This window comes from Galleria mellonella, unplaced genomic scaffold (genome assembly GCF_026898425.1).
Source record: "Galleria mellonella isolate WM207_F2 unplaced genomic scaffold, CSIRO_AGI_GalMel_v1 utg967, whole genome shotgun sequence".
NCBI classification, from domain to species: Eukaryota; Metazoa; Arthropoda; class Insecta; order Lepidoptera; family Pyralidae; genus Galleria; species Galleria mellonella.
In genome coordinates, this window is record NW_026442181.1 from 97,597 (window position 1) to 119,368 (window position 21,772).

Sequence of the window (21,772 nt, forward strand, 5' to 3'; positions counted from 1 at the left end):
GGCGGGTAATCAACAACAGTTTGGCTTTTGGTAATATTTTAATTTCTTACAACACCCACTGGAGAGGAAGGGGTAGCTTATTCTATGCCAGGACCTACACGGCTATTTACATGCGCATGTTATATAAAAAATAATGTTACACTATAATTTAATAAATAATATTAAATCCCATGCTCATTTAATATAACGAATAAAGTTATTTAACATATTTGTGTAATGTAATATATAATATTACAACTACATGTTCATGTAATGTAACAAACAATGCAACATTACATGTTCGTGTAATGTAATAAATAGTGTTTGTTACATGAATATATTCCTGCTGTAATTTATTGCATGCAAATTTTTAAAGGCAAAAATGTGATGACAAATAGAATCGTAATCGTTGCCTATAGACATGAACAGCGCCATATACAGCAAACAATACATTTTGACACTCTTTTAAGAGTTATTCTTCTCGAGGACTAAATATAACTTCGAGCCCAATAATTTCATTGCCACATTCTATTTATCAAACGGAAGCGATCATGCAAGCAATTTCTACTTGTAATGTTTTTGGTGGCAGAAACATGTGAACCAGAATTTGCATGCATACGTCTTTATGAAGTTTCTTTCTCTTTCTAACTTCTCTAGCTTCTCTTCTAGCTGCATGCATTGCATGCATGCATTTGTCGAATCTATGTTTGATAATTTTACAAACATTCCCCTGAAGTATAGTAAAATTAATTGAAAATTGGACAATAAAGAAAAAAAAATATACGGCCTCAAAATTTTGTATATACGTTTTGTAAAAAAAAAAGAATATAAAAAAATTCAATTAAAAAAAAATCAATTGAAGAGATAAAGATAAAATAAAACGCCGCAACATTTTTTCCCATATCCATATTTCTTTTGTGATTAAATTAAAAAAAAAATATTGTTAAAATAAATTCTTAATAATAAATTAAATGAAAATGAATTAAAAAACCAACCTGAACTACGCTGAATAAGCATGGACTGCTCAGCTACAATGAAAAAATATAAAAGAAAAATCAAAATCAAGCACAATGTTATTAACAATGAAGAAATGAAATATTAAAACTAAATATAACTAAATGAGAAAATGAATTTATACAAGAATGAAATATACCTATCTATGTACACAAGTACATTTTATAAAAAAAAAAAAACTGCAGCGACTTCTGTCATAAAACATCAAAACCTATCGATTACGAATAGAATTATCAAAATCGGCTCAGCTAATCATAATTGGTGATGTAATTACTTAATAAAAAAAGAGTTAATTTAGAACCTCCTTCTTTGGGAAATCGCTTAAAAAAAGAAATCAATTTTGATAAAAGTTTCGTCATCATCGTGATATCAGCCCTTAACTGTCTACTGCTGAACATAATGACATAAGTTAGGAGGGTTTTGCCAGTAGTTGCCACGCTTGGCATGTGGCAGTTAGGCTTTGGTGACGTTTTAAGAGGGACGCTGCTGTCCATCCCTTGTCCTCCCTTAGTCGCCACTTACGACTTCCACAAGAAAGTAACGAACGTCTACAAATGCAAATATTTTGTATAAAATCAATATGGTAGTAAATCTTTTAATAATTATCATAAAAAAAAAAAAATGTTAAAAGATGTCGTGTAATATACGCACTTAAACATATAGTCAAATTGAGATTTACCTTATTTAGAAGTCGCTTATAAATATTGTATTAGTAATGTCCGATCATGACTGAATGAGATTCAAAACAATACCAAAACTAATGAATTATTAATTTACATATTTGAAACGTGAAACATGCGCTTGGATGTTAGTACCAGTGTAATCCCGAAGTGAAATAGGTACTTTTGATTTTTTACTCAAGTGAACTAAACTCCAAATTTTTTAATATAGTTAAATAATATGCTAATTTAAACCAACATCTGTGTAATACAATTCTTGCTGGTCTGAATTTATATTTATATAACTAATAAAAAGAAATATAATCGACGTAAATTTCTCATATGACAATAATTTGTATGCCAACATAGAAACAGAATGTATATGGGAAATGTAAACCTTTTTCAACTAAAACTATCTACATTCTAGCAAAATAAATTTCTTTTTTCTTATTCTTTATTATTTATTGTACACAAAACATAATGTTAAACACAATTCATTATAAACATAATGTACAAAGGCGAGTTTGTCTCTAATAAGAGATTTCTTCCAGCAAAACCTTTTCATTTTTTTTTTATACAACTTAGAATGGCAAACAAGCTGACGGCCCACCTGATGGAAAGTGGTAACCGTCGCTTATAGACATGAGCAGTACCATGGACATAACAGAGTATACTGTTTTGCCCATGATACCCCCCATGCGTTGCCATTCCTGAGGACTCAGGTGTTATTCCTCTGTACCCAGTAAATTCACGCCATATCCCACCCTTCAAACGGAAACACAGCCATGCAAACACAACTGCTTCACGGTTGAAACATGAATGGGACAGTCATGTAAATTGTATGTTATTTTAAAAAAAAAATTCATTTCAGTATATTAAATACTATATTTTTTTGACATTACTTTTTTGTATGGTTTTAATATGATATTTACTGAGACTTAAATTATTAAACTATTAAGAGATTACAGTTTAATTTCTTCTCATGGATACTTTGTTTAGGAGTCATCGAATGATAATCTATACTAATGTAATAAAGAGGAAAGATTTGATATTTTGTGCGTTTGTTTTTAATGGATAAACTCGGAAACTACTCAACACATTTTGTTTACACAGATAATGGTTTTGAGTTAAACTATTTTAACTTTTAACAAATTTTCTTTAGCAATAAATATTTTTTTATTTTACTTCTGAGGTGTTAAGTTGGCCGTAACATAATTACCGATATTGAGGACAACTGGATTCGTGTTTCTGCTCCATTCTTTATTGTTCTTCACTTTGACGATCACCTCGTACTGGCCAGCTGGGAGGTCGTTGACCTCATGGCTCATTTCGTACACTTTGCCTCTTGTTTCCGGTAGGGGCACAGTGATGTTGGTAGGATCAGCATTGTCCTGTGGTAAGAAAGAAATAAAAATTACTCCAAGCAATGGCGGCAAATAACAATAAAGGAAAATAACTATTTATTTCCCATCAACATCATCATCATATCAGCCTTTGTCCACTGCCGAACATAAGCTTCTCTGTTGGGAGTTTTTCTAGTAGTTGCCACGTCTGGCAGGCGGGTTGGCAACTGTAGTTAAGCTTTTGATGATATTTTAGGAGAGACACTATTGTCCGTTCCTCAAACATTAACTTCCCTTAGTCGCCTCTTATTTACATTCATGGCAAAGGTGGGAAAGGAAGGGGTGGCCTATTCTGTACCGAGATTATAGGACAATGGGCATTGTATAAATAAAAATTAAGTTAAACAATACGTACTCCATTCAAAGGGAATGCTTGGATGCGGATGTCTTCCAATGGTTGGTGCGAGTGGATCTTCCACACCAGCTTCAGGCCATCAGCCTCTACTTCCTCGATGACCGGCCTCTGGACCAGTTCCACGGATTTGTTGTGTACACCATGAGAGTTGGTCGCCTGAAATTGTTTTCATCAGGTTTGAACACACCGTATAGAGTTAAGCGATATAACATATCAAAAGTTTGTTTAACACCCAAAAACGTTGCATAACGTAATTAGAGGAACAAAGCAATGGAATATTAACTTTCAGACTTTCACGCTCCTTGTAACCTGTAACATGGTCGAAATGCCGAGATAATTTATTTATTTAATACTTTATTGTACACACCAATTATACATAAAAATATGACAGAGATAATCAAATGTACAAAGGCGAGCTTAATTCTAAAAGAGTTCTCTTCCAGCAACACCCAAAGTGGAAAGGAGCATCAATGTCAGCGGGTAGAGCGGTTTTTTTTTATATAACTTAGAATGGCAAACAAGCTGACGGCCCATCTGACGGAAAGTGGTAACCGTCGCCTATAGACATGAGCAGTACCATGGACATAACAGAGTATACTGTTACGCCCATGATACCCCCCATGCGTTGCCATTCCTGAGGACTCAGGTGTTATTCCTCTGTACCCAGTAAATTCACGTCATATCCCACCCTTACACGTTACATGCGGTGTACAATATTGTGACAATTTTTAAACAAAGGAGTTTGACAAACTTAAATTTATATATAATTAATTATATTATATTTATTTATTTAATTTATATTTTAAGATTATTATTATTTATTCATTTAAAGGATATAATTCAGGTAAATTATCATAGTTTATCTAAATAATCACGTTAATTCTTGTTTCTTTAAAGCAAATTTATTTAATACACAACTAATTGCAATTTAATTTAAAGATACCTGATTTTACTATTAAAATACTATTATAAAACATTATTTTTAATGAATTTTGTGCTATGGTAATGTACCGAAACTAGACGAAAATATGTATCTAATTGAAGGCATTGGAGTCTAAGATACAGGCTAGGCCTAGCTTAGACACTAATATACTGGGCATAATATTATATTTTATACTTATTATATAAAACTTTGAAATTACTGTAATCTATATGTGTATATTTTTTATGTGCAATAAATATTTATCTATCTTGCAGTGTACCCCCCCCCCCTTTCCTTTCATACATAACTCCCTTATTCCTCTTATTTACCAATTTCCCTTACACATTTCCAACGTTCCCTTCCTTTTTTCCTCAATCCTTTCTTCCATACCGTTGGTGGCGGAAACCACCAACAAATGCATTCCCGAAGAGGGTTGACGTTAGGCAGGCGGCCGGTTGTAAAACTAAGCCAAATCTTTTTGTAATATGGATTAAAACATATTACGTCGACTCCAAAAAATAATTGGAATAAGGGTAGGAAGAAGAAGAAGTCTTGTCTGTCTTATAAAACATAAACTAGTAAAATATATACAGAGTGGAATAGAAATTATTCGGAAATATTCCACCAGGGATACTGAAAAGTTTTCTCGAAGAAAGATTGGTCCAAAAGTATCAAGAAATTTAGAAACTCCCATACTATCACAGCACATGCAACTTAAGTAAGCAAAGAAGGCTGGTGCCAACTCATGGCTATAGGTTACCACTTTCCATCAGGTGGACCGTCAGCTTGTTTGCCGTCGTATGCTGTATAAAAAATAGGTTTAATGTAATTAATAGGTTATTTCTGAATCGAGAATTGTACACTGAATCTTGCTTCAGATAGAATTCAAGACACTAACACATATTTAGCTTAAAAATGACTTACAATACAAGTGTATGTGCCAAAATCATTATCAGCCTTAGGTACGACGACGAGGGTGGACTGGGATCCGTTGTTGATGATGACGTATCTGGGATCTTCGGCGATGGAGCTTCCATCTTTGTACCAAGTAAGGTACGGCCTGGAAGTTAATATAAAATAATCAATTGATTTAATGTAATCAGAACAACAATTATAATTTACAATACATATATATATATATATATATATATATATATATATATATATATTGTGTTTACAGACTTGTTTAGCTGTGTGTTTATGTTTGGATCAAGATTCAAGATTTATTTATTTGTAAAACATGCGTATAAATACATGCAGATGTTGACAATGATCAATGATCATGCTGTGTACGCATATTTTTGAAGTATTAGCTTGAACAAAACATTATTGTACTGTATAAATTAATGTAACCATGTTAATTCTCTGTAATGTGTACCTATTGAAATAAAAGTAAAAAAAAATATTTTGAAATAAATAATTTCATTTAATTAATTTTATGCCATATGCAAATATATATAAAGCATACTGCGGTTATCATAAAACAGTTAATCCATTTACATTACATTTATCATTAAAGTTATATTTTATGTTTGAGATTGTATAGATAAATATGGTGGTAATTTAATGTTATGTTAGGAGATAGTGGAATGAGATGAAATTTATTTGCCAGAAACATTGTAGATAAGATGTTGCATTCAAGTCTAGTTTACATGATGTCCACTATGTTTCGCCACATCAAATGGAATACAAATATTAATCACTGAATTTATATATATTTATTTAATTTTAAGTACTTATTACAATATATAATGTTAACAATACACAAAAATAACTGTTGGTACCAAGTGCACACTTTGCGTCATGCATTGTAAGTTGTCAATAAAGCTATTTAACCAGTTAGCGTAGTGTAGAGTATTTTAGCATATTTGTTTTATTAATTTATTTAAATAACTTGACCAAAAGAAAATATGGTACAAAGGCCGGACTTAATGGTAGTAGCATTCTCTACCAGTCTACGTTTAGAATTTCCCGAACGCGGTACTTTATTATTGGAGTAGGTAAAGAAAATAACTAAATATATAATATATAAATAATATAATATTGTACATAAATAACATAAATTGATGATTATAATAAATGTACATAACTATAAAGAAATACATAAATACACAAAAAAATATATCAAAAATTAGTTTATAAGGTGGGCATGGACTTTTATTTTGAAGATGAATTAATTTGGAAGGCCTCGGCTATCTTCAGGCAGTGCATTCCAAAGTCGTGACGCTTGAATGGTGAAAGAGTTTGACATAAAGCCAGATTGTGAAGTGATGTAAGGAGTAAAAGGCAGTTATTTCTAATAGAAGAATGATGTAAATAATAATAATCATAATATATTGTGGCGTAGTGTAGTGCGGCGTAGTGTATTGCGGCGTAGTGTAGTGCGGCGTAGTGTAGTGCGGCGCGGTGTAGTGCAGCATAGTGTAGTGCGGCGCAGTGTAGTGCAGTATAGGTGTAGTGCGATGCGGTGTAGTGCAGTATAGTGTAGTGCGGCGTACTCACGTGGGGTCCCCGTGCGCGGAGCACTGCAGCTCGGCGCGCGCGCCCGGCGCCGTGTTGATCGCGGACCGGTGCACGTGCACGCGAGGCTTGTCTGCGAATGAATTCCGATTTCTATATTACATCTTAATAACATTGACGTAGAGTTCAATTTTCAATGATCAGGAAAATAATGCAGACATTATGGTTTGTTTTGAAGTTACATTCCCTAAACCTATCCTTAAAGTTGCTTTGTTAGTTATTTATCGTTTAAATTCGCTTAGCTCATCTTTCAGGCTATTGCCACTCTTTAGTTTACACTGCGAACCATGGAGTTAAGCTAAGGAAATTTAAATAAACTATGTGAGTACGGTAAATCAACAATTCCAGCTAAGCTAGCCGGGGTTCATCCCCGCGTAACTCACCGCAGAGTAATAAAGAAGAACAACGCTTTCCATTAGGTGGACCATTTGCTCGTTTGCTTAAAAATAATAATAATACTCATTAATTTCACTTACATAACACGGTAACTTCCTTTTCAGCTTGAGCATTTCCGACGCCGTTGAACGCGTAGCAGTAATACTTGCCGCTGTGCTCCGGCTTTGCGTGTTCTATCGTCACGCTGTTCAGGTTAAAGATGCCGTCACTTTCGCGTAAACGTTCATTCTGGAATAAATACATAATAAATAAAAACCATTAGACACAGCGCCATCTAGTCTCACATTAAGCAGAGCAAAAGCTAGAAGAAACTAGTTGTATCAGCCATTAACTGTCCACTGCTGAACATAGCTTCGCCCATAAGGAGGTTTTGCCAGTAGTTGCCACGCTTGGCAGGCGAGTTGACAGCCGCAGTTGTTTTTGATGTTTTAAGACGGATGGAAAGCAGTGGACAAAAAGATAGTTAACTATTAATTACCAGACGGAGACTTTGTACAAAAGTCGTTTGCTTGGCCACCTGTTTCCCATTCGTGTTTCTACCGTGAAGGAGTTGTGTTTGCATGGTTGTGTTTCGGTTTGAAGGGTGGGATATGGCAGAGGCGAATTTACCGCCTTCGCATGGATCAATTTGATTTTCATCACCGAAGAGTTAGTCGGTATTTTTAAATCTTTTTAGGACTCGCTCAATAATATTATGTAAAACCAATTGCTTCATCTCAACATTCTATTGTACCGTAATATCGTCGACAGGACGTCCTAGCCAATTTGTAGTCACTTATTAATCGGTCGCTGCACTGCTTCCTCGGGACATTCATTGAATATGTAATGAGACTGCTGCTTGTACTTGGTTTGGTAGTTGACAAACATTTGAATGGGCTTCGCTGCATTCAATTTTCCATTCATCATTTTAAGCGGCTACCACAGCCCTTAAACGTTTATAACACAAGAGGGATCACTTGTTCATTGCTAACTTTGGAGTCTTTTTTTTTATACCACTGAGGTGGCAAACAAGCATACGGCTCACCTGATGGTAAGTGGTTACCGTAGCCTATGAACACGTGCAATACCAGAGGTATTACGCGTGCGTTGCCGACCCTGAAGAAACCTCTTTACCCCCCTTTTGAAGAACCCTATGCTGTAGTCTCTTGGGAAAGTCTTGAAGATTTTAAGTCACTGTACCCAGTAATTTCATTGTCATATCTCATTCAAGCTGCAGCACAACATGTGGTCAAAATGTTTAGTAGGTAGTGTTCATGTCTACGGGCTACGGTTACCACTTTCCACGAGACCGTCAGATTGTGTGCTGTCGTTTGCGTAGGTTCCACTGTTTCAATTATTAATTTTATAGCCAGGAACTTGTGCTTGTTGGCTATATTATAATTTAAAGGATTTTAGGGCAGTCAATTCACAGTGGTATAACATAGCGCTGTTCATGACGATGGCTATAAATTTTCATCAGATGGGCTGTCAGGTTGTTTGCCTTTCAAAATCTATGAAATATATCTCTATACTTACTTCATTGAAACCCTGTCTCTGTCTGGACCAAACGATCTGAGGAGGCGGCGTAGCGGTAACATCGCAACTCAGTACTAGCTGGCTACCTTCGACTACCACGCCGTTGTTTGTAGCCTCCAGTTCTGAAATATTAAAATAAAACTTCAATAGTTCTGCAGGAAGTATGTACATTAGTTTGTAAATGTAAGAAATTCTCGAAAAAAAAAAAAAGAACATCAGATAAACTTAAATTGACTGGAGATAACGTTTATGAACCTTTAAACTAGTAAGAGATACATTGAATCAATAGTTTGACTGATGTATTAAAATTTTTGAAGATTCAAAAAATTTGAAATGAAAATCAACATAAGTGTTAAAGTACATTTTTCATATTGTGATTTTTAAACTTACCGCGAATTATTGGCTCTGAAATGACAACCACCCTGTGCCTGAGTGTTAAAGGTTTATTCTGCGTCACCACACACTTGTACTCTCCTTCGTCAGAAGGGGTTACTTTGGATATCGTCATAGAACCGTTCTTACTCCTGAAATTAAAACAGATATTATAATAAGACAGAAAATGTATAATCAGAGGGAAGAGCAAGCGTCTTCAGAACTGGTACCTATATATCTAAAAATAGATTTTATTGGCATTCGGATCTCTCTGCTTATTCACAGCAGACTTGGCTTGAAAGTAGACAGGAAAAGTTCTGAAGTTGGATTTCGACTGAAAGAATCTAAAAAGTTGTATTAATACACGACTATAATAAATTTCAGTTTATTTGTTTTTTTTTTTAATTTAAATTGTACGGGTTAATCAGAACAATATCTGGAAGTGGGGGGAAAGGGATTGTTAGCAATGGAGTTTGACAGCCCCATTGCTAGCAATATGCCCTATTAGGTCGACCTCCACGTGGTTCCCCCTGGAAACCATCGTGAACAATTCTTGTTGAATTCGTCACGATGGGCTAACTGACCTGCTTCATCCTCACCTATCATCCTTCACTGGTGCCCCGTCGGTGTATACCGATAGCGCGGGTGGGGATACCATTCCATTATCACCCATTAAAGAAAAATATCTAAAAGTTGGATTATGTATTTTTTGTGGTTTGTTCACCTAATTTAATCGCCTTTTACGACATCTTTGATATTAAAAGGTGTAGCGTTACCTTACTATTACGACACAATACAAACACCATTATTTTTACTATATCAGGCATACCAGAGGGAGACTTTGTACAAAAGTCGATTGCTTGGGTACCTCTGTCCCATTCGTGTTTCAACCGTGAAGCGGTTGTGTTTGCATGGCTGTGTTTCGGTTTGAAGGGTGGGATATGGCGTGAATTTACTGGGTACAGAGGAATAACATCTGAGTCCTTAGGAATGGCAATGCATGGGGGTATCATGGGCGAAACAGTATACTCTGTTATGTCCATGGTACTGCTCATGTCTATAGGTGACGGTTACCACTTTCCATTAGGTGGGCCGTCAGCTTGTTTGCCATTCTAAGTTGTATACAAAAAAAATCTTGAACACTCTGTTGTCCACTGTTGAACATAGGGCTTCCCCTATTTAGGGTTACCAGTAGTTGCTAAGCTTAGCAGGCGTGTTGGCAACCGCAGTTAGGTTTGGTGATGTTTTAAGACAGACTTTGCTGATCATCCCTCTACCATTAAATTATCTTAGTCGCCTTTTACGACAACCACGAGAAAGGAAAGGGGAAACACAAAAGCCATACTCTCCGATAATAAGAAATTAATTATTCCATAAAGAAAAAAAAAAAATACTCACAGATTAAGTCTAGTGTCAGATACGGTTTTTATCGTACCCAGGTAGTATATATTGTCGTTATGGAGCCACTGCAGCACTGCAATACCTGTGGATGATTTATAATATAAATTATATTATTTCCTTTATTTATTTATTTACACCATACACTAAACAAACTTTTCACTTAAATAACATCATTAATTAGATACAATCACTCTTTAAGAAAATAATATAAATTATACATGTTACGTATGACAAAACAACATATATGTAAATTATATAGTAACATTATTATTTTATTGTGAAAATAGAATTAATTAATTCAATTCAATTCAATTCAATCATTTATTGCTATTACATGTTGTAACAATATAGGTCTTAAGTTATTAAAAGTATAGAATCAACATGAACCCTGGAAGGGCACAGCAATCACATTAATAAATATTTCATAAAGTATATAACTAAATTTTTACATATATATATATATATATATATATATATATATATATATATATATATATATATATATATATATATATATGTATCGTCGATTAACATAAATAAATAAAACAATATTACATTGAAACAAATAGGTACAAATACAATTAAATTTTCTCATTGAAAGATTCCTGTAGTGTGTAATAACTTTTTGTAATTAAATATTTTTTTTAGAGATATTTTAAACGTTTTAGAATCACCTCATTTATTAACTTTACAAGTTATAATGTTTTATATGACAGCTAATTTAGTAAAACATGATTTTTTTGGTCCTTGCTGTGTTATTTTATAGCTTTTTTTTATTAGTGCAAGCTTGCTAAGACTTAGTTAAAATACTTTTATACCTATAGACACCTGTAACACACAGGGTGTCGCTTATAATTATTTTTAACCGACATAAACAAAGGAGGAGGCATTTATTCCGGTTGTACTTTATGTTTATGTTTATTTATTTATTCATTAGTACAAATATGTGTACATGGCTGACTTAATACTAAAAGCATCCTCTCCCAGTCAACCATAGGGAAGTGTCAGAATACTCGAATGCGGTACTAGTAATTATTGATATACATACATACTGAAATTACATATATAAACGAATAAATATATATGAATAACAAATATACTTACACATATATGATATATACTATATTATACACGAATTTGGGAATAATGTAAAGCACTTACTGCTCGGATAAAGATAAAAAGTGAGTGTGAACGCTTTTTTTTAAAGGCTGTTTAGTCGGTAGTCTCTTAATGGCATCAGGAAGCGCGTTCCAGAGTCGTGAAGAATGTAGGAGAAAATAGTTTGAAGCGTAACTTATGTTATATAATAGATATAAGCTCATAACTCTGTCATTTATTAACTGATTAGGAAAATTCTTAATTTTATGAGAAAGGTTGGAGAAAACCTTCAGATTGCTCGAATAGATATTTTACTAACATCGTTTTTTTTTGTTTTTATACAACTTAGAATGGCAAACAAGCTGACGGCCCACCTGATGGAAAGTGGTAACCGTCGCCTATAGACATGAGCAGTACCGTGGACATAACAGAGTATACTGTTTCGCCCATGATACCCCCCATGCGTTGCCATTCCTGAGGACCCAGGTGTTATTCCTCTGTACCCAGTAAATTTACGCCATATCCCACCCTTCAAACTGAAACACAGCCATGCAAACACAACTACTTCACGGTTGAAACACGAATGGGACAGAGGTACCCAAGCAATCGACTTTTGTACAAAGTCTCCCTCTGGTGGTTCAATAGTTTAGGTTCTTACACGGTTGGTGTTGGTGTGTTTTTGTGGAACTAAATCAAAAATTTTCACACAAGTCGCAATATTGGCAGGTACATTACACACGTAGATTACTATGAGTGTCACAGTATAATGTGTAACCTGTTCGTAACGTTGAGATAATTGCACTAAATAAATTTCTATCATCCTAACGATCATTTTAATTCCAGTCTCATAAAAACCATAAATCAAGGGACGCGAAAGTCTTAAAGTTAATATTCTATATAATATGATGTCCATGGTGCTATTCACGCACAACGGCCCAAATGAGAGGCTAAGTGCGGAAAACAGAGTCTTTCTTACATGGTGCTATTTCTACAGGCGATGGTTACTGCTTTCCATTAGATGGGCTATCAATTTGATTACAGTTATTATTTATGACTTTTTGATTGGAAATAGTATAATTTTATATGAATTTACTATCTTACTTTGTATATTTTTATTAGTAATTATTTGTTTGTCTGTTCATTCAATAATTCATTTATAATGTTAATAGATTATTTATTCAATGAAATATCATAAAAATAAATTATATATGTGCGTGTGCGTGTGCGTGTGCGTGTGCGTGTGCGTGTGCGTGTGCGTGTGCGTGCGCGTGTGTGGGTGCGTGCGTGCGTGCGTGCGTTTGTGTGTGTGTCTCTCTCTCTTTCTCTCTATGTGTGTGTGTTTGATTCGACTACTCATGTGCTGACATCTGTCTAGTATTTTATTCAAACAGACTTGAATTTTCGGGGTCCAGGATATGCGGACATTTGTTGAATCCACTTTGTCAATGGATGATTCACCACAAGATTGACTAATCGTAGTACGGCATCTATTTAAGGTGAACGGAAGTGATGAATTGTTTCCTAGTCAAAAGTAACGATGGCGCTATCGTTCATTAGTATTCATTGTTGGCTTTTCGCTTCGGCAGTTTGTGTGCATTGGTTTTACTATGTACTATTCTAATTATATTCGTATATTTGTTACTTTGTTAATATCAACATTTAATATAAATAACTCATCATCGTTATAACTGTCCACTGCTGTACGTAGCTCTTCCCAATATAAACATAGCTCTTGCCATAACGTATGATCTCGAACCCCCTGCTTCACCGGAGTTGGGGCAGTATGTTTCCTTCTTCTACGATTTCTTGTCAACTGTCATTTCTGCGTTCACTTCTCTTTTATGCACATCTTCTTTCACACACTCCATCCACTTTCATACTTAACACTTTCTTTACAACATGGCTTTCGTTTGCATCACATGACCATACCAAGACAATCTGTTAATTCGCAACTTCGGTAAATATAAATAATTAAATTATAATATTTAATTTTTTATGATATTCAGAACGGCCAACAAGCTGTCGACTCATTGGATACACATTTGGTAATCGTCGCCAACAGACATGAACAGCAGCATGGACATAACAAGAGTATACAAATTCAAATTTAAACAAAAATTTAATTTTAAGTGGGATAGTGGTGTACATATAGACGATTTTTCTTATAGTCTTCCTTTTGGTATTTTAAGCAGTCGTTCCAATTTTTTTATTCGATTATTGATAACTCAATTTGTTAGTTATTTCTTTGAAAACAATGTCTATCAATTAGTTGACCTATCATTCCATCATTTGCATAAATATAGGTACGTATAGATATTGTTCCAGCCAGCTCTATCCCAGGCCATATCGTTGATCTCCCAATACGACATGAAACCTAGTGTTTTTTCATCTGTCCCATGTAGTAATTCTTCGGTCTTCCCCTTCCTATTTTGCTCTCTATTTTTCCTTCTATCATGCTCTTTAAAAAATTGTCAAGTCGTATAAGATGGCCTAGCATTTTACCTCTTCTATTATTTATTGTTTTTATTAATGTTCTCTTCTCATTCACCCTTTTCAAGACTTTCTCGTTCGTTATTTTTCGGTCCAGCTTATCCTTTCCATTCTCAATTTCAATAATAATAAAACGAAAAGTAAAAAAAAATCTAAATTCTGTTACATACCCGGCGGCGACGTCTCGCAATCCAACGTCAAGCTGTCCCCAACAGACACGTTGTAAATTTTCTGATTTGTAACAATAACAATATTCTCTGTGTTCCCTTCGTCGGCTTCACCTGAAACAGACATTAAATTCTCTAAAATGTCTCCTATAATACTAAATTCTTTAATAAGGTAATCAGGACCTATATAATTTATGTACAATATTAATTTATATTAAATTTATTCTATTAAATTATTATAGTTATAAACAACAACGACCTACCACTACTTCTTTTTTGTATATTAGCCAGCATATAATTCATACTGCAATGATTTAAATGCTGGCAGTCTGGACTGTCTGCAAATACCCTTAGGATTTACGAGGAATAAGATAGAAAGCGTTAGATCTGACCCGGACAAACAGACAAAAATTCTCAAAATCATTGTTTCGGATTCTATTGCGTTCATGAAGCCCACCTATAATAGTTTTTCTTGTATATCTTCCATGTACAGACAGTAAACAGTTACGATTTTATTATACGTATAGATTTCCCTTCTTAGCTACTAGTATTGTATTGTCTTTGATCAATCATCTCTTGCAATATCCGAATAATGAAAAGCAGTGGTAATTCATTGTATTCTCAGTCTGTCTCCACGTGGAGTTTGTAGGCTCGTAGTTCTAAATCATAGTATATTTCTATTATGCTGAGTCAGCGTTTTAATTCGAGTTCTATTATTGTCTTGGTGTATTTTGCTTTGTTGCACTAGCATCAAGGTTTCTCAAAGTGGCGTTTAAATACCATTTAAAGTACATCAGTTAATCGTAGAGGATACGGGATACGTAATGAAATAGAATAGAAATAGAAATTTATTTGCTTTTAATAATAAATAGCTTTTATAAGAGTGGGCTTTCACACTTGGTTACGTCACAAAAGAAAATGGATTACAAGAATTAACTGAACGCTTAATCTGAATTAAGTTTAAAATTGAGCAATGTTTATCCGAGAATCGATTGTATTTGCAATGAAATACGAGCACACCCATCACATTGAATTGACTAAATACATTAATATTTCTTTCTTTCTTTCTTTAAATAACATTTATCTATTGCTCCTTTGTACTTCTTTTTTTTTTTAATGAAATACCTTATTTGTTCTATCGATAGTTACTTTGGAGTTCACTTAGTGACTGTGGAGCCATAAGTTTGAGAAACCCTGCACCAGTTTAATTGGTATTTAGGATATCTTATCGTGGGCAAGTAAAGAAGTGGTATCGCATTACATTTTTGCTTTGTTATCGCTTGCGGTCTAACATAATTGCTTATTGGTTATTACGCACCATCGGCGTCATTTAACGTGTCGTCATCGTTGGGTTCATCGCCCAAGAAGTCGCCATATTCTTCATTCGACTCCCGTTTGTCTTCCACGTAGCCATTCACTGCAACAAATAATATCATACATTAGTATTTTTTAAATGGATTATAATGGGAATGGTAACCCCACCTGCGCTATCAGTATACACTGGCGAGGCACCAGTGAGGGATGATAGGCGAGGATGAAGCAGGTCAGTTAGCCCATCGTGACGAATTTAACAAGAATTGTTCACGATGGTTTCCAGGGGGAACCAAGTGGAGGTCGACCTAATAAAGTATATTGCTAGCAATGGGGCTGTCAAACTCCATTGCTAACAATCTTTTTCCTCCCATTATACATTAGTTGGTTTTGCCAATTTTAAGTCTGGTATCATAATTTTCGCTTTTTATCACTCTCAATCTTTACTTAATGCCTTGTAATTCCGGCATAGAATGGGCAACCCCTTCTTTCCAGTAAGTGTTGTAAGAAGTGACCAGTAGTAGTCGTAGAAGGGATGAGTAGTAGCGTCCCTCTTAAAACATTATTAAAATCCAACTGCGGTTGCCAACTCGCTTGCCAAGCGTGGCAACTACTGGCAAAATCTCTCTTTTGACGAAGGTCTATATTCAGCAGTGAACAATTAACGGGTGATATGTAATGATGATGAATATGAATAATATGAATGTAAAAGTATGTTTGTTTGTTAGCTTACAGTGTCTTTATGGCTTAGCTAGTCACCAACTAGCATGTGTTTTTTAATAACCATGTAATAGTTATTGTAAATTCTAATGAAAATGTAATGTAACATTTAACTAAATATACATAATGTTAACAGTGATTTAAAGAAAGTAACAGTTGAGATTTTTGTGGGCTCTTCTCAATAGATAACAACTTTCTGAACCTTGCAATAGCCTTGTAAAAACAATTACGAAATAAAAGTGCTTGTAAACAAGTTTATTTGAATAAAGAGGATTTAAATTTAAATTATAGATTTTTTGATGGGTGAAAATGGTATGGTAACCCCGCCTGCGCTAATGGGATACGCTGGCGGTGCACCAGTGAAGGGTGATAGGTGAGAATGAAAACAGGCCAGTTAGCCCATCATGATGAATTCATTAGGAATTAATCATGATAGTTTCCAGGGAGAACCGCGAGAAGGTCGACCTGGTTGGGTATATTGCTAGCAATGGGATTCCCAGTCTCCATTACTAACAATCCCTTTCCCCCCGAGCAACTCAGTTAGCCCATCATAACGTATTCGATAAGAATTAACTACGATAATTTCCATGGGAAACCACGTGGAAGTCGACCTGTTTTGATATATTGCTGTTAGACCCCATTACTAATAATCCCCTCCCCCACTCATTGATATTACACCACAGTATAAGATTTTTAGTCTCCATTACTTACAATCCCTTTCCCCCCGAATTATAGAATTTGGTATACATATAATATATAGGATGGAAAACAGTATAGGCTACGTTTTATCTCAGTAAACGTATCCCGGTCACACGGGTGTAGTCGCGAGTAAAAGCTAATATAAAAAAATCTTTTTTTTTTTTAATTTTAAAAAATTTTCAATTAATGATTCTTAGAATTTTTGTCTGTTTGTCTTTATGTTAATTTCAGCATCGCGTAAAGATTATTGAATTACTGCAACAAATTAGATGCGATTTCACAAGTGTATTCTTAAAAATCTGTTTTAAAATCCTGTATATGTTTCGTCTTGATATGCCATCTCTACTCGCAATCTACTCTACTTGCGGGTAAACGTACGTTGTATAATAAAATAAAGGTATTATAGATACAAAGTGTAAGATAATTTAATGGGGCAATTAAGATTTATCGGCGCTCTCCAACGAGTGCCGGCACGCTCCCGGTCTGCGCCTGCGCTTGTTTGGAAGGCAAATAGTCGCGAGCCGCAGTCGCGCAGTGCGTGGTTTAAGTTAGATACTTATTTACATGTAAACTTCATTAATTTCGATATTATATATTTATTGTTATTTTTATATGACTTATTACTTGTAGCCCGCGGCTTTGCGTGTCGTTTATCTTATAAAGTTGACATTTTTAAAAAGTCCTTCCATAGTGGATGATTTCGTTATAAAATTAATCCATATTTCTTTGTAGATTTAGTAGATTTATCTGTGCATTGTTAGTCAATCAGGACAAACGATTTTATAAGTATATATATTAGATAAAACAGCATAAAATGTTGTCGAACTGTATTTGACGTGGATAACTACTAAATAATTGTGAAAATAAAATTATAGTAAAGTCGCAGTAATTAACTAGATACAAGTTATTACCTACTAGACATTAGCAAATATTTGTCTATTAAATCTACTATAAAATACCAATTTTCCTTTCCAACCAATGCGAGTCGCTGGTTTTGTTTAAAAACACCAGCGTCACAACTTTACTGACGTGTTTATAAGTTGTTAACTTGGCCGCGCGCCGTCGGGAGGGAACACTAGCCCAAAGTAAATAGGTTTAAAATTGTTTCTGATTGAATGTTGATACAATGTTTAGCTTCACCATTTAGGGAGCAGTCGCTCTCTCAACGAGCTCGGGGTAAACAAACTGAGATGCGCGCGCGCACCGCGGCAGCCGTTGCAGCGATTCTTGTTAATAAGTCTCCGTCGCTAAATGAGTTAGAATCCTTAGCTACAACTCGTGTAGATGTGAAAGTGAGTTTGTTAGTTTGTTACCTCTTGTCGTCTTAATGGCTTAACCAATTACTATGAAATTTGTCATACAGGTACTATATGAGATGGAAAAGGACATAGGCTTACATCCTTACGCTTTTAGATTTATATCCTGGTCAGAGAACATATCCAAAGGGCCTACCAAGAAATATTTTTCGAAATTTTGGAGATCGAAATAAACAAAATCTGATATTAAAATTATATAATTTATACCGTTTAAAAATTATAAATTTTTCAAAATATCATTCCTTTTTACTTTTATGGTAGGTTTTTTTTTTAATGGATGGTAATGGAATGGTAACCTCACCCGCGCTATCGGTATACATCGGGGCACAAGGTAGTTTTTTTTTATTGGATGAAAATGGAGTGGTAACCCCGCCTGCGCTAATGGGATACGCTGGCTGGGCACCAGTGAAGGGTGATCGATGAGCATGAAAACAGGCCTGTTAGCCCATCATGATGAATTCATCAGGAAGAGAATGATGAAGAGGATCAGGAAGAGATGAGTTCAGAGATGAGGATGAAGTTAGGTCAATTGATCAGTCATGGCGAATTCAAGTGGTTTTAATCACAACTGTTTCCAGAGGACTGCGTGTGTCGAGACGATATCCTCTTACTATTTTTTTAAAGAGTGCTTATGGAATGCTAACCGCGCCTGCGGTAACTAACAGTGAGGGATGGTAGCAGATAATGTAAAGACAGGTCAGTTAGCCCATCGTGATGAATACACCTGGAAACACTCAGCACGATGGTTTCCAGGTGGGACCACGTGGAGGTCGTCCTGACAGGGTATATTGCTAGCAATGGGACTGGTAGTCCACATTACACAAATCACAATATAAAGAACTCAACTATGGTATTACATTATCTGTGCCTTAACATAAGGCTGTTCGCAAAGTGTCCAATGTTTTAGCGATTAAAACTCTGTACGTCGCACACTCATTCGTATTACAATTACGTTATAAATTATCATACAAAGTGCTAGTCGAGTACCGCGGCTCTGCGCGCGTAGCGCTGAATGATAATGACGAGCATCGAGGAAAGACAGCGTGTCGGTTGATAAGACAGGAGTGGAATAATGATGTGTCAACCGACCACAGAATGGCAGATAACAGTGTATCCACACTAAATTAATGTGTGTCGAAAAATAAAGTAAAAAAAGTTGGATTGCAATTTTTTCAAAAGCGTTTGATATTTTATCGCCATCATATTTATTTTAAGCCCTTGAGAACATTAATGTTATGAGACTTCATGTACTCGTATAAAAATCCCTTAGCGCTGGTTCACACGTAGCTAGCACGGTTATTTCGCCGAAATAGTTTATTTATATTATATGACGATCATTCCAAGTATTTATCACTACGCTGGTGACATGGCTAGTAATTTAAACTTCGTCGAAATTGTTTTAAATGTTGTTGCAATCTTTAAGAGAAATGGGACAAAAAAAAATTTCAAAACTTAAATCACCATCATTTCATCAGCCTTTAAATGTCCACCGCTGAAAATAAGCCTCCCCCTTGGGGGGGGGGGGGTTTACCATTTGCCATAATTGTTTGTAAATGATAAACACAAAAAATACTATATTTACAAAAAAAAAAAATAGATTATTAGCGAGTAACGTATATTGTTTTTGAAAATTCCATCTACCCGTGCAAAGCCGGGTCGCATCGCTTGTAATAAAATAAACTGAATCTACTGCTAAATATACTCTGTGTCACGTCAAATATGTATTTCTCTGCTACAGTAGTAGCGACGTGGTAAGTAGATAGTTAGAAATTCGTGAACTATTTCTGTCGCTGACCAGACCGGTGGCGGGTGGTCGGTGGCCGATGGCGTTTTCGGTACCTTTTTGAATCCGTAACAATGTACATGGTGATGTCACCCTTCCTGGTGATGAATCACATTGTATAATATACTCATATTTCACTATTTATTTTTGGTATCGTGTGTGAATTTAAATAGTTATAGCTTGGTTCGTCTATTTAATATTAAACGGGTTTTTCACTTTAAGTATTTCTTTTATTTATTTTTAGTGGGTGATAATGGAATGGTAATCCCACCCGCGCTATCGCTATACATCGACGGGGCACCAGTGAAGGATGATAGGTGAGGATGAAGCAGGTCAGTTGGCCCATCGTGACGAATTCAACAAGAATCGTTCACGATGGTTTCCAGGGGGAACCACGTGGAGGGCGACCTAATAGGGCTTATTGTTAGCTATGGGGCTGTTAAACTCCGTTGTTAACAATCCCTTTCCCCCCAACTTAAGGATTAGGTTCTTAAATTTGATTGTATCGTGTTGATCCCATATTTATTATATAATGGATTTATTATATAACTTCAGCCGTTAACTATCCACTGCTGAACATAAGCCTTTCCCATAAGGGGAGTTTTGCCAGTAGTTGCCACGCTTGGCAGGTGGGTTGACAACCGCAGTTAGGCTTTTAAAGATGTTTTAAGAGGGACGCTGCTGCCCATCCCTCGCCTTCCCTTAATCGACTCTTACGACACCCATGGACCATGGATATAACATATATATAACTATATATGGACTAACACCCTACTGTATGTCTACTAATATTATAAATGTGAAAGTGAGTTTGTTTGTTACCTTATAGCGCCTTTACGGCTTAACTAGTCACTATGAAATTTGATATACTATATCTGACGTCAACTGTCAACTTAAGTTTCCCCAGTTGAAGAGTGTGCCAATAGTTGCCAATCTTGGCAAGCGAATTGGCAACTGCAGTTGGACGTTTTAAGAGGCTGCTGCTCATCCCTTGATCATTAAGTTCCTTTAGTAGCAAGACCCACGGGAAAGAATGGGTTAGCCCATTTTATGTCGGTACCACACTGCAAAATTTGGTATACCCGTATATACGATGGAGAAATATATAAGCTACTTCTTATCTTGGTCAGTAAACCTATCCTGGTCAAACGGACGCAGACACGGGTAATAGCTAGCTATATATAAATGTAGACTAGTGTCTGTTTTGGTGGCTAATCCATATTTGACCCAGTCTCATGGTTATTATCCCATCCGTACATATAAACCGCCGTCCGTCCGTTAATTGGCGCTAATTGATATGGCCTGGTTCAGTGATGATAGTCAACGCTTCCTCACACGTGGTACTGTTGGTATACTAGGTTATATAGCGTATTATAGGTCTGGAACTAGCTCGTGTACAACCAGGCTTTTTAGCTTTTTAGAGTATCTACATAAAACTGTTCCTGTCGAGTGCTTTAGTGAATATATCTTAACAGAGCACTTACATGTGTTTTAACTGCGCAAGAGTTCCTAGATCAAACTCCTGCGAACATTTTCAGTTTTACCGAGATCATTATAGGGCCTAAAATTGGTCGAGCGTGATGATTTTAACGGAGTAAATTAATTCTGATTAATTAGAAATGATAGTCAGTTGCTTCGTGCTTCGAAGCACA

General features: G+C 35.4%; 1 protein-coding gene across 3 annotated transcripts in view; it reads right to left on the reverse strand.

Annotated features, from left to right (window-relative positions):
• Nucleotides 1–21,772, reverse strand: part of LOC128202463 (limbic system-associated membrane protein-like) — a 203,969-nt gene that overhangs the window by 5,315 nt on the left and 176,882 nt on the right. For 2 of the 3 annotated variants that reach the window (XM_052902917.1, XM_052902916.1), the window contains exons 3-13: nt 15,610–15,708; nt 14,295–14,405; nt 10,534–10,618; nt 9,154–9,287; nt 8,764–8,885; nt 7,329–7,476; nt 6,835–6,925; nt 5,257–5,392; nt 3,411–3,566; nt 2,872–3,043; nt 975–1,007 (exon numbers count right to left, since the gene is read on the reverse strand). In XM_052902917.1, the coding sequence (XP_052758877.1) occupies nt 975–1,007; nt 2,872–3,043; nt 3,411–3,566; nt 5,257–5,392; nt 6,835–6,925; nt 7,329–7,476; nt 8,764–8,885; nt 9,154–9,287; nt 10,534–10,618; nt 14,295–14,405; nt 15,610–15,708 (1,287 nt within the window). The remainder of the gene's footprint in view (nt 1–974; nt 1,008–2,871; nt 3,044–3,410; nt 3,567–5,256; nt 5,393–6,834; nt 6,926–7,328; nt 7,477–8,763; nt 8,886–9,153; nt 9,288–10,533; nt 10,619–14,294; nt 14,406–15,609; nt 15,709–21,772) is intronic. The other variant, XM_052902918.1, reaches the window with a different exon arrangement.